The sequence below is a fragment of the Oreochromis niloticus genome, unplaced genomic scaffold (assembly GCF_001858045.2).
Source record: "Oreochromis niloticus isolate F11D_XX unplaced genomic scaffold, O_niloticus_UMD_NMBU tig00007364_pilon, whole genome shotgun sequence".
Classification (NCBI taxonomy): Eukaryota; Metazoa; Chordata; class Actinopteri; order Cichliformes; family Cichlidae; genus Oreochromis; species Oreochromis niloticus.
Window position 1 is genome coordinate 57,501 of NW_020328517.1, and position 13,827 is coordinate 71,327.

At 41.6% G+C, this 13,827-nt stretch overlaps 1 protein-coding gene across 1 annotated transcript in view; it reads left to right on the forward strand.

Moving 5' to 3' along the window:
- LOC102077585 (protein NLRC3) overlaps positions 1-13,827 on the forward strand; it is a 135,273-nt gene that overhangs the window by 10,067 nt on the left and 111,379 nt on the right. Inside the window, exons 2-6 of the mRNA XM_019355156.2 lie at positions 5,218-5,310; positions 5,395-5,493; positions 5,562-5,675; positions 6,438-6,539; positions 7,852-7,965. Coding sequence (XP_019210701.1) covers positions 5,222-5,310; positions 5,395-5,493; positions 5,562-5,675; positions 6,438-6,539; positions 7,852-7,965 — 518 coding nt within the window. The 5' untranslated portion in view covers positions 5,218-5,221. The remainder of the gene's footprint in view (positions 1-5,217; positions 5,311-5,394; positions 5,494-5,561; positions 5,676-6,437; positions 6,540-7,851; positions 7,966-13,827) is intronic.

Here is a 13,827-nt window from a genome sequence, read left to right on the forward strand (position 1 = left end):
TCCTGTGCTGAATCAAAGACCGAACGAATCACTGGTCGTGTCCAAATTCAGGGGCTGCATCCTCCTGAGGACCCGGCCTTCGCGGCCTACGTGGGCCGGGTCCTCAGAAGGTCGGGTAGCCCGTAAGTAAACGGCTGTGAAATTGGACGGTCTAGCCTTCAGATTAACGTCACCGCTGTCTCGGTGGAGTTTAATAAACTCGGCCGTCTGCTCCTTGCTATTTAAAATATAACAGGACACTGGCGTAAATTCTCGACCGTCTCACACTTCTGTTTAATCAGTTTTCTGTTTGACGTTTATTCAGCTGTGTGAAAACCAAGGAGGAACCCACAGGATTTATTTTATCTAATCTAATCTAATATCTTTAATCTCAGCCAAACCGAACAAATAAAACACTGAAAAAAGCCAAACAATAACATTTTTAGGTTGTCTAAGTGACTTATATATTACGTTTAACCTGAGTAGCGAAAGTCCGCGGTGATCTGAAAATGATGTGCCGGGAGTTGTGCCGTTCTCGGCGGCTTCAGTGACCCTCGAGCTCTCGGTTAGCTATCAAGCTGGTGGGTAACAGACATCTCCGAAAACGTCGAAGCACTTTTGCAAATATGCAATACCTTGATAAACCGAGCAGATATTTGAAGTTTACACACCCACATTCTCGCATGAAAGTATGTTAAAAGTTTATTTTGTGACCCAGAAAGATTAATAAAAGTAATTTTAAAACTTAGTAGCTGCCGCCATTGCCGGAAACTGGAGTTTGGCTGGGCCGCGCTATGAATTCTGGGATATGGTGGGCCACGAAGGACACACCCGACCCATCCTTCAAATTCGGGGAAAAGGAGGACGCATTTGTCGGCTGCATTCGGAGGAGTCTACGAATTTGGACAGCCTTCGGCGCGTCGCTGTGACGTAATCGGTCTACAAATGCGGCCTCAGGAGGATGCAGCCCATGAATTTGGACACGACCACTCACTCACCCCCTCCCTCCTGGCTCGCAGCTACTTCTTCTTCTTCTTCGTTGGCAACCAATGTTAAGGCGCACTACCGCCCCCTGGCTCACAGCTCAGTGGACATTTAGATGAGAAAATATATATTTGACACATGTAAGGAAAATACTAATAAAATAAAAATAAACAAAAGAAATGTTCCCTTTAGAAATTCTTTTGCTCTTTTTTGCTATATAAAATAGTTGTTTTCTTTAAGAATCACTCATCTTAGCAGTAGGATTTACATTAAAAGAGAAACAAATTAAGTTTGAGTGAAAATGTACATTTTTTGCACTCTCTGGTCAACTGACTCAGTGACTCAAATGACTCAAAAAACCCGATTCACTTTGGTGAGTGACTCATTAAAACCCGATTCAGTAAAAAGAATCAAATTTACCACCACTACCTCCAGCTTAAGCGCCACTTCGGAAATCTTGGCGCCATATCCCGCTGTAATATCTTCCTGCGTTGATATGCGCGCCTCTGCCTCCTTCATTTTAACATCCAATGCAGAGATGTTAGCTGCGCATGTTTCCAGTCTTTTCAGAACCGGGTCAATCTTCTTCTCAAAGGAGGCCTCCACAGCCTTCAGCGCCTCCGCCGATATCCTCTCCACCAATTTGTTGACGTCCATTTGGCCGAGAAGTGGGGACGACTGGGCCTCCGCCATTACCGCTGCAGCATGATCGCTGAGCAGAGGGTGATTTTCTCCGGATTTGCCCGGTTTTGACCCGAGGTTGAGCTTCTTCTGGGTGCTTGGCATCGTACGAAGTTTAAAAGTCGAAATAAACAGAGACTTTAACCAAATAAGACATATATAAATGCCTAAAAAATGCCAAGCTGCGGGAGCGGGCGAGAAACACAGCTACTCCGCCATTGACGTCACGTGACCCCCCCCTCATCAAACTAATCTAACGGTCATCTACAAATAATTCACGGGTCATATCAATATTATTTTACAGAAAATCATCCTTATTACTGCCAACTATTCCAGATACCATCAAATGTTAAAGGAAGATATCAGGATGAGTGTCTGTGAGCTGAGAAGGACGTGAAGTGAGGAGTTTATCCCAGAGCTGAAGCTGCTCTGTGTGCAGAGATGAGCTCAGATTCCTGCTGTGATTGATCAACAGTCACAGAAATGTAGACTTGTAGTTATTACTGCAGGATGGTCACAGCAGATACTGATAAACATGGATTATGAGGATGGATGATCAAGTTTCTCACTCTCTCCTTTAAATCTCAGTTTTTTCTTCTTCACAGTTTATCTGTTAATTTATTCATGAATAACACTGAAAGAGTTTCTGTTATATTTCCCCTTGAACATCACCTTATTAGGGCGGCATTAGGAAATAGCCCCCCTCCAAAGAATGAATAAATGAATGATGATAATAATAAAATGATTAAAAAGCAGAGCTCAGAGTGGTAGATGGTCAAACATGGATCCACGGGTGGTTCAACTGCATTTGGTGACGTGACTAAAGCAAATCTTTCAAATAATCCCACCATCAACGGGATGTTGTCTCCTTTACTACGGTTACTTTACTTGGTCACCGTGTGAATTTCTTTGAAATGAACCAAATTCTTTTATTTGTTGGTTGTTGCATATTTAAGCTCTACAGTCAGGAAAGGAGGAGATGAGGCCTCAACAATGTTGGGTTGTAGCTGTGGTTCAGGTTAGAGTGAGTGTCCATGGAATAAATGTAAGTCAGTGAACTGGAAACATGACTGTGTTCAAACTTTGTTTCCTTTTTATAATGAGTCTAATCAAAGGTGGACAGAAGTATCTCCACTTTGACTTTTCTGTGTCACCATCAGAGCTTCTGCACAGTGTGTTTCTGGGGCAGATAACATTGCAGCATTATGGAGACATTATGGAGACAAAAAGAAAAGCGTCTGGATTTCTTTAAGTTTAACTTAAAGAAATCCAGACGTTGTTGGTTTCAGTGTTTAGTCTCATTCACACACTCCCTCAGACTCTTCACACACACTGATTTGCTGACATAAACACACTCCTGTGTGCTTTCTTGGCTTCACACACACACTGAGGACCATCTACAGACTGTGAGCTCCGTCTTCTTTGTCTTTGGAGCCGAACTCTGACAAAGTTAGGAACAAAACTTTCTCCAGCGTCTGAACTTTCCTCCTAGACTCAGTCTGAGCAGTCAGACCACATATTTCTAAAGCAGCAGTGATGGGAATAACGGCGTTACAAGTAACGGCGTTACTAACGGCGTTACGTTTTTCAGTAACGAGTAATCTAACTAATTACTATTCCTATCGTTACAACGGCGTTACAGTTACTAACAAGGAAACGCGGTCCGTTACTATTTTTCAACAAACAGACGGTTGAAGCTGTGTTCAGCTTACCGCATCTTCTGGACGCTACAGCTTTAAGCAGCTGCGCGCTCCCGCGGACGGTAATCACGAGCACTGTCCAGCACAACACCCGGAGCTCAGGGGGCAAAACAATGGCATGAGTGCTGCTGTTTGACTGAGGAAGAATAAAGTAGTCGTGGTAAGCCAATCACATGACCACTTAAAGACAAAGCAACAAGGTGATATATACCAGTTTTTAAATTGTGTTGATAGGCCACGTAAAACCAGAGTCATGATAAACAAAATATACGCGGCGTTTTTTCCTCAATAGTTTCGCCACGTTAGCGCTAGCAAGCACTCTCTGCTTATGAGCAAAACAAAAAAAAGTTTTAGGAGTGACGGCGAGAGAGAGAGAGAGAGAGCAGGAAAAGAGAGAGAGCGAGTTTTGAGATTTGTGACGTTTAGCGTGTTTGGAGTGTGTAGTTAATGTGTTGTCTTGTGTAGTTAGTGTGCAGTGTTGTGGATAGTTTTGTGTTGTGTGTCAGAACAATGAGGCGACTGCTGTCTCCAGGTAGAAACAGGAGTGATACACCTGCTGCTGTCAGACCTGCAGGTATCAGGCTGTGATGTTCTCCTTTGTAGTGGACAGAAATTATGTTTTGGAGTGGCACAAATAATTTGTGGCATCTTATTGAAGAACAGCTGATTGTTCTGTAAATAGTTTGAAATGGTTATTTTAAAAAAGGGTAAAAGGTAAATGGATGCAAATAACTGTTGTTTGCAAAACTTGTGCATAGGATTTTAAAATTGACAATTAATATTTGCATTTGAAGTTATGAAATATGATTCATTAAACATGTTTATGGTTGTTACAGTTAAAAATATAACTTTTTCTACTCTTATTTTATGTTTTTTGTTTGATTTTAGATCAATTCTGGTTATACATTATGACAAAATGAGAACATAACTGTAAATTCAGGCACGTGAGGTTGCGCTAAAAAGAATGATACCAAACAAGGCAAAGTAAATAGTTTTTAAAGGTAAAATGTGGAGAGAAAATCAAGAGTAGTAAAAAAATGGCCAATTATACCCTGGACGCCAGAGGGTTAAACGTTCTTTGTTTTTTTTTAAAGTAACGCAATAGTTACTTTTCCAAGTAATTAATTACTTTTAGAATATTGTAACTGAGTTACTAACTCAGTTACTTTTTGAAGAAGTAACTAGTAACTATAATTGAATTACTATTTCAAAGTAACTTGCCCAACACTGTAAAGCAGCACATGAAGGTGTGGCTCACGCACACACAGGTGAAGGAAACAGCTGCAGTATTAAAAACTGCTTCACTGTCTACAAATATATGAACTGAATGTTTCTTTCAGGCTGTAAAAACCTGATTTATCCTCCATTACAGTCCTGCATTCAGAGGATTACTTCTGTTATATTAGTACATGTATTTTATTCTGATGAACACATGAAACTCTGAGCTGGATTGAATCCATTGAATCAGAGTCCAGGACTCAGACTAAACACACTGAATGTGTCCTGAGCTCGGCCGCTGTTCCACAGTAACTGCTGTCACAGTCACTGTTACTGAGTTAGCTTAGCTAGCAGAGCAGCTAGCAGTTAGAGTATGAACTCTGTAAGCAGGCAGCTCGGTCCTGGACATTGTTACTGACATAAAGCTGCTCTCTGCAGCCATGTTTGACCTTTGTAGGACTACAGTAATGGAGGATTTGGAGGCTGAACTCGGCTCTGTGACACTTTTTGTAGTGAACTGATGAAAGCTGCGTCTCAGATGGATGTTAGTCCAACACATCAGACGCGACCTCTGCAGCTCTCAGTTGATGTGCACATGAATGATTTGTGTTTCCTCTGCAGGTGAAGGTAGAAAGTGTGTGTGAGCTGATGTGAGCAGCATGGATCAGTGTGAGGACAGAGAGGAGGGAGTCCCTCCCTCTAAAAGCACTCTGTGTGGGGAACATGAGAGCCAGACCAAAGCTCAGAGGTGAGATGACCATCTCTAACTGTCCATGACTCTTCTCCATGTCACAGCTCAGCACTCACATCACTGCTCCATCATTATTCACAGGAACCCACCTGGACCTCCACCCAGCTCTGTGTCCTATGAAAGTAACCGAGTCAAAGATGTCATTAAAAAATTTGAGCAAAGACAGTCAGCTGAGAAAAAGTAAGTTAATGTCAATAATATCAGTTTATATGTGATCAGGCTTTTACTGAAGATTTGAACCTTTTTAGGATCCATCAAAGACTCAAACCTGGACCTCCACCCAGCTCTGTGTCCTTAAAGAGTGACCGGTCCAAACATCGAGGCATTGATTTTAAATCCCAGCCTGTGTCTGCAGCAGAGAGGTGAGCTGTTAGTAACATGAACTCTCTGATTTAAATGATTTTGATGTTTCCTGGTTTCTAAAATGCATCTCTGTAGGAGAGCAGTGTCTCCAAGGACACACAGGCTCAGCTGTAACTGTCAGTTTATCTGGTTTAAGACACATTTGGACTCAATTGGCTGTTTTTAACTATGTATTTTAATCTGAGGTGTAAATTTAGACCTCACACATCTGGATCCTAAACTATGATAGAAACAGCTGCTAGCAGTGGGTAGTTTGACTTTGATAGGCTGCTCTAGAAAGCAAACAAAGGTTTGTGCAGCTCCTCTTCAGAAAAGTGTTCAGAGAGCAGCTGCTGTATTAGACAAAGGCTCGTCGTGTGAGCCCAGATGTGTGTAACAGCTGGATGAAGGAGAACCATCACAGTCACGTCTCCATCCCGCCTTTATTAATGAACTTCCTGTTGCTTGCAGATGACAGGAACACAAAGTGTTTGTGCCACGTGATGCTGTAGGATTTGTTAACATGTCCATGATGGTAACATCTCCTCGTCTAACTGCAAACACATGAGCGCTCCTAACGGCAGCTATCACAGCCACACAGGCAGACTGTGTCTCACTGTTGCATTCAGGGACATTTGTTTTCCTGTAAAAAGCTGAACTCTAATCTAAGAGGATGTTACTGACAGGAAACAGCTGCATTATCTGCAGTCTGTGTGATCACAGCTGCTTCAATCACTGTATCAGAGAATTGATCATTGAATAAAACATGTTTGTGTCTGCAGAGGTCAGAGGTCACAGTCTGCAGGATCCAGCTGTCCATCTGTGAGGAGTGATGAGTCCAAAGATAAACCTCCAGACTTCAGTGCTGAACCTGGACCAACGAGGTCAGAGAACTGTGGAGACTCCGTTACATGTTTGTGTTTTCCTGGATAAATATGACCAAAGATTCATTAAAAAGATAAAAAATATTAGACTTTGTCCTGTAGCGCTGTGTGGCAGGCAGGATTGGACCCAAACACAACAGGATGAAGTCAAAGAGGCAGCTTTATTTCAGCTGTGAACATGCAAACACCAGAAATAAGGAAACATAACTGTAGGTCTGCAGTGAATGAAGCCTCAGCTCGACGCTCCACTTTGTCCCTCTTTTCCTTCTCCAAACAGCCACATCAGGAGTCTTTGATGGAGCTTTAAAATATTTAATTACAAATGTCCAAAGATGGGTTCAGGATACCTGAATCCACAATTATTAAAGCTAAAATAGTTCACAGGGTTTGGACTTTGTTAGGTGACGAGAGAACATCAAAGTGTTTTTTATCTTTAAACAGTATTTTTATCACTTCAGTTGCTCTCACAGCCCTGTTTGTTATTTCACCAGAGCTCTTATGTTTCACTCAGTGCTCCCACCAAACACCTTGGAGGACACGTTAGTGTGATTTAGATTTCATTGGTGTAAACACCAGTCACACAAGCTAACCCATGGAGGCAGCAGCAGCTTTGTGTTTGCTAAAGTCTGTTGGCTTAAACTAAGAGAGTTTAGTTTGTTAGCACAAAGAGCTGTCAGCTAAAGCCCCCAATGCACTCTGAATACAGATGAACTGAGAAAAACACTTTAAATACAGCAAACAGTCAAACTGACAACATCTTTTTCTGCTGATCATCCACAGCAGTACGTTTAGCATTCATGCTAGCAGCACCAACACAGGTAGGAGTGAGCAGTGATGAAGCAGGGCTGTGGGCAAGTTTGAGCTACAATCCTATTGGCTTCTCAGTTTCTCCAAAGAAAAGGGGAAAAATTCTTGGTGTTGTGAAGATGTGAGTTGGTCCTGTTGTCGTGGGGCTGGAAGGATGCTGGCAGTGAGAGGCTTTTCATACAGTGTTCAGTAACAGAATGAGAAGAAAGCCACTGCACATGAAACAAGGTGCTCGTAGTGTTTGTTTACTGTGTTTGTGCCACAATGTCAGATCAGTTGTAGATTCACATGCAGACTTGTCCAGTGAAACCAATGCAAGTACTGCAGTACAGAGCAAAGACTAAGCAAGGGTGTTGCTGTAAACTTTAACAAAAGACTGTTATGTGACAAAGAGTAAGTACATTATTTTTATGAGTTTCAGATTGTTCATCCTGTCTTTAATTTAATATTTCCAGTTTTTCCTTCCTATCTCATGAAGCTGTTACATTTATTGTTTTTCTTTTAGGATCAATAAGAGCCCAGAATCTCCTGGACCTGAACCCAGCTGTGTGTCTCTAAAGAGCAACATGTCGAAGGAAGTTGTTATAAACTTTAAAGGCTGTTCTTCTGCTGCTGAGAGGTAATGTGTGTCTAGATGTTGTTCCTGTATTTTTGAATAAATCCTCATGTTTAATATCAGCTCAGCTCTTTTTCACACACATTTCTATGTTGGTGTGTGAAGCGGTGTGTGTTGGAGTGTTTCCACAAACACAGCAGTCAGAGTGGAAAGAGTGGATGTTGTAGGAGGTGTTTGTGTAGTGAAGAGGCTGAGTGTCTGTAGGACTCCAGCTGCTCCAGCAGGTGTCTCCTTTGTGCTTTGCTTCAAACACAGTGTAGGGAGGAGCTTCCACTCAGGTGTTTCAGGTGTTGCTGGATGGAGGAGGACAAATAGTTTTTCCCTTCAGTGACACTTCAGCAGCTCAGTGTTCTGGGGAGATGTTTGTCTTTATGAAGGTTTATGGATTATTGTTCTTACTTTGGTTAAACTGAGCAATACATTTTCCATCTAACATTTAAAGTAAATTTCCAGGTGAAACAAAGATCTGCAGCTGCAGCCTCTGTGATGTTTCACAGTCTGAAAGTAACAAATTCAACCAGAGTTCAAACAAAGGCTTAATATACGTGTGTGTTTGATATAATGCCAACAAGTACAAATAGGTGTTCTTACAGGTCTTAATCACAGAGCTCTGATAAGTCTGCTGACTTTCACAGTCAGCAATTTTGCTGCCTTTTATTCAAAGTCTCCCACATTCATACAGAGCTTTTAACACCAAACTCCTTTACAGTCCTTCTCCTCTCACACACCATCACACCACTGATTTGTCTGCAGCAGCTGTGTTACTGCTAGTATTTTATTATGTGTGTAATCTCCTCATATTGTTCCTGTGGTTTAGTTTGACTTCCTTCTGCAAACTCAGCTGCTCTGTTGCTGATACACGTCTCCATCAATATGATTGATCAGATGCTGCCAACACCATGTGTTTCATGTGAATGCTCAGCTGAAACCCTGGGTTGACTTATCGAGTTAATAACAAGCTTGACGTGACTGTGAATGCTAAAGTGAATCCAGATAAAGGAAAGAGACCCTGCTAATGTTGGACTCACTTCTTAGTGTAGATCCCAGGAGGAAGTTCAACATAGCAGCCGTTCTTTGTGCGAGCTCGACCAAACCTGAGACCACAGTGCAGGATAATGATTATCATCTGTCTCTGTCAAGGACATTTAAAATCCACAAATAACAAAAATAATTATATTTGATCATTAAAAATATGTTTTCAATTAAAAAGCATGAGCACACTGGTGGATTACAGAAACATGAAAACTCGTTAACAGTAAAGTTAATTTAGGCGTAAACAAAGAGGCAAACATACTTAAGTAGAAGGACTGATGTTTGTGTTAAAATAGCCTCTTAAAGCTCAAATACTGATTCAACTTCTTTACTCAAGTAAAGGTAAAAGAGTCCAGGCTCTGAAATGTACTCACAGTATTAAAGTCAAAACTCCATCTTTGAAGGAAATTTCTGCCAGTTTTTGTGCAAAGTTACCTGAATTTCTACCTCCAACATTAATATGAGAAAATTATCTGAACTTTTATTCTAATGAATTTAATCAGCTTGAACATTTTGTAGCACAAAAGTAGAAAAAACCCAAAGGGAATAAAAATAGCTCCATTTGCTGTTGCCTGCATTGTAGATGGTGACTTTGCCTCAACAACTAAACAGGAAAATGAGTTTAGTCAAGTATTAAAGTGGGATTGAAGAGGTCAGGAAACCAGAGATCAGGTGTTGTGGTGCAGCATGGTCACAAGAATCATTTAGAAATAAAATATTTTCTCTTCTAGATTTTCTGCACACAGTCTGATGTGCTGCTGCTCTGAGGTTTACTGCTCTCTGTGTGCTTAGAAAACTGTGAGGTACAAGTAGATTTGACACAAGCTATAATGGCTGATTTCCATATAACGGTGGAATTCAGGGACTTAATCGTTAAGTAAGAAGAAAGTTTGAAGCCTAATCTTGAAAGTAGAGATAGTGTCTGTCTCCTGAATCCAAACTGGAAGCTGGTTCCACAGAAGAGGGGCCTGAAAACTGAAGGCTCTGCCTCCCATTCTACTTTTAAATACTCTAGGAACAACAAGTAGGCCTGCAGTGCAAGAGCGAAGTGCTCTAATAGGGTGATATGGTACTACAAGGTCATTAAGATAAGATGGGGCCTGATTATTTAAGACCTTGTATGTGAGGAGCAGGATTTTGAATTCTGGATTTAACAGGAAGCCAATGAAGGGAAGCCAAAACAGGAGAAATCTGCTCTCTCTTTCTAGTCCCTGTCAGTACTCTTGCTGCAGCATTTTGGATTAACTGAAGGCTTTTCAGGGAGTTTTTAGGACATCCTGATAATAATGAATTACAGTAGTCCAGCCTGGAAGTAATAAATGCATGAACTAGTTTTTCAGCATCACTCTGAGACAGGATATTTCTAATTTTAGAGATGTTGCGCAAATGGAAGAAAGCAGTCTTACATATTTGTGTAATATGTGCATTGAAGGACATGTCCTGGTCAAAAATGACTCCAAGGTTCCTCACAGTGTTACTGGAGGCCAAGGTAATGCCATCCAGAGTAAGAATCTGGTTAGATACCATATTTCTAAGATTTTCAGGGCCGAGTACAATAACCTCAGTTTGATCTGAATTAAGAAGCAGAAAGTTAGCGGCCATCCAGGTCTTTATGTCTTTAAGACATTCCTGCAGTGTAACTCATTGGTGTGTGTTACCTGGCTTCATGGACAGATAGAGCTGGGTGTGCTATGTCTTCTGATGATGCTGCCTTGGTGATTTCAACATCCATGTCTGCTGTGACTCTAAACTTCTGGTCAAGGACTTTTTAAATATTATTGACTCTTTTAACTTGACCCAGTGGGTTACTGGTCCCACGCATGAAAAAGGTCACACACTAAACTTGGAGCTTTCCCACGGGCTGGATGTGTGCATCACTGAAATATCTGAGTTGGGCATCTCCGATCATTTTCCTGTGTTGTTCACTGTAACGCTGCGCTGCTTGGTAGATAAGCCGTGCGCCTCAGCGCGTAAAAAGCGAGTGCTTAATGCTCTAACAGCGCCACTTTTTCTGCTGCCTTCATGGACTCTGGAATAATGAACTCCAGCTGTTAAAGTGTTGAGGACCTTTTGGACACTCTTCGTTCTACCTGCACTGATATTTTGGACTCTATTGCTCCGTTCAGGACTCTGCGCGCTCAGCATTTATCAGAGCTGTGGTTGAATGAACATACGCGCTCCCTCAGACGTGACTGTAGACGCGCCGAAAGGAGATGGAAAAAGGACAGATTGTATGTTTCTCTACAGATTTTAAGGACTTTGTGTCTTTCTTACCAAGAAGCTGTAAAAACTGCAGACACAGTTTGTCTTAAACTTAGTGTCAGTAAACAGTCACAGGCCTCAGGTACTTTTTAATGTCCTCAATCGTTTTCTTCCTTCACGTGATAATGTCGGAGTCATTTCTTCACCAAGTATCTGTGATGATGTTTTAGCATTTTTAACAACAAGGTTCTATCTATTAGGGCTCTTGTCTCGCCGACTGCTGCCTCAGATCCGAGTCTTTCTCCTGTGTGCTCAGCTGTCTTAGAGCAGTTTGATCCCGTCTCCCTTAATGACTTGACTGTGGTAGTTTGTAACCTAAGATCATTACACTGCCCCTCTGATTGTCTCCCCCCAACTACTCTTTCAAGGATTGTCAGGTTGGAGATTGGCCTATAATTAGCTAAGACAGCTGGTCTAGGGATGCTTTTTAAGTAAAGGTTTAACTACAGCCAGCTAGGGATGGGTACCGTTTAGATTTGAAAACCTGCTGAATCAGAATCAGTTGCTGATGATGGCTTTTTTCTTTTACATTAATCATGTATAATCTTAACTCAAAGTGAACATAGACTTGATTGAAGTAACTCAGATCAGCCAATTCAAAATGCTAATTCAATCAACTCTGAGTTTATGGCTCGACTCAGTTTGTTGGCCCTGCACCTTAAAACTATTCCCTGTTTGTCCCTCATGTTTTTTGGATATTGTTTTCACATCTTATGTCACGGCTAGCGGGGCGAGCCATGTTGAATTTAATAAAGGACCCAAGATGCCGACACTGCTGTGAAGTGAGTGAGCTTTATTGAAATGGTGAAGGGCAGTGGAGATGGCCTGTGCAGAAGCTACTGAAAACACTAAAAAACTAACCTGAAACCTTAAACGGAGACACGGGGAGATAACACAGACGAACCAGCAACAAGCAGGAGAAAACAAAGGGCTCATATACACAAAAGAGCCATCAGGGAATGAGAAAAGGGAGACACAGCAGGATCAACTGGACACAACCAGACAAGGAGAAGCAAAAGTAGACACTAACGTAGGACATGGCTCTGTCAAAATAAAACAGGAAGTGAACACAGAGACACAATACTAACACAGTACAGAGGGAACACAGAAACCAAAACCTCAGAACTAGAAAATCTTCAGCAGGATGAAATTGTAACAAAAGACAATAAGAATCAAAACAAAACCACTGAGTCCACAGACTCGGGACAGACATCGGCTCAAACTGTGGTCATAAATATTTTGTAAATCAGACTGTATAGTTGTGAACTGAGTTTTGTAACATCGTGAAACAAAATATCTGAAAAGTTAATGTTTTTGCGTTCATTGATTTGTGTGTGTAAAAATGTAAAAAGTGTAATAAACATTAGAACTACTTTTGCTGACACAAAGTTTGGCGAGCACTGCAAGTTGTCCCTTTAAACCAGTCACTGATATAAAGAGAGCACCTTGTTCCAGGGCATCTGAGCATGGAGGCAAAGCTTTATGCAGGAGATGGTAAGAGCTGTTGGGACTAAAGAAACTGAGCAGAAAACTACAGACATCTGGAAACTGAGTTGTTAATTCTCAGTGGGATCACCAGGACTAGCAAAGCTTCACCATGACAGTCATCTGATTGACTGAACCCATCCAAACATCACTTCATGGACCTTTAGCTTGTGTCTGTGTGTGGACAGACATAACATGAGCTAATTATTCATTACTCCTCCACAGAGTGGAGCAGGAGAGAGCAGAGGTTTCCACTGGTCAGTCTGCACAGCAACATCAAACACACCTGGACTCTGTGGTTATGGTTTGTAGTACTACGTTTACATTTGTTCTTTTCAGTCACCTCTATGCTGCACTTTGTGGACCAGAGGATTGTCAGTGTGTCCAACATAAATCAGAGTTTGGGCTCCATGATTTCAGTCAGATTGGGGTGACTGTAGCTCAGGAGGTGAGCAGGTCAGCTACTAGTCAGAAGCTTTGTGAATCAAACCCTGGCTGGCAAATGTACTGGGTAACGTACTAAACCCAAGCTGCCCTCTGATGCATCCATCAGAGTGTGAAAGAAAGTATTTAAGCACAGAACAATGTGCTTGGTTGAATGAGGCATGTTGTATAAAATGCTTTGTGTGCACAGAGTATCACAGAGAGCTGTATAAGAACCAGTCCATTTACCACTGGGTAATTCATATAGTCTTCTTTTCCAGCGGCTGGAGGACAACATCACCATGTTTGTGAAGAACGAGCTGAAGAAGATCCAGAAGCTTCTGAGTCCAGATCACCCAGAAACTTTAAAGAGCCAGATGGAGGATGAGGAGATGTTTGAAGGTGAGGATGAAGATGAAAGAAAAAGCTGCAGAGAAGCATTTCTGAAGATCACACTCCACTTCTTGAGGAGACTTAAGCAGCATGAGATGGCTGACCATCTGCAGAGCAGTAAGAGAATTTCTCTGAGACTGAATATTGATCTTTCCTAATAGCTCAAGAAATGGACCAATAGACATTCATCCTTTCAGGGTACTGAAAGGCTGTGATATTTATTATATAATAATTAATTCTTCTGAATTTCTTACCTTCAGAAATATTTGC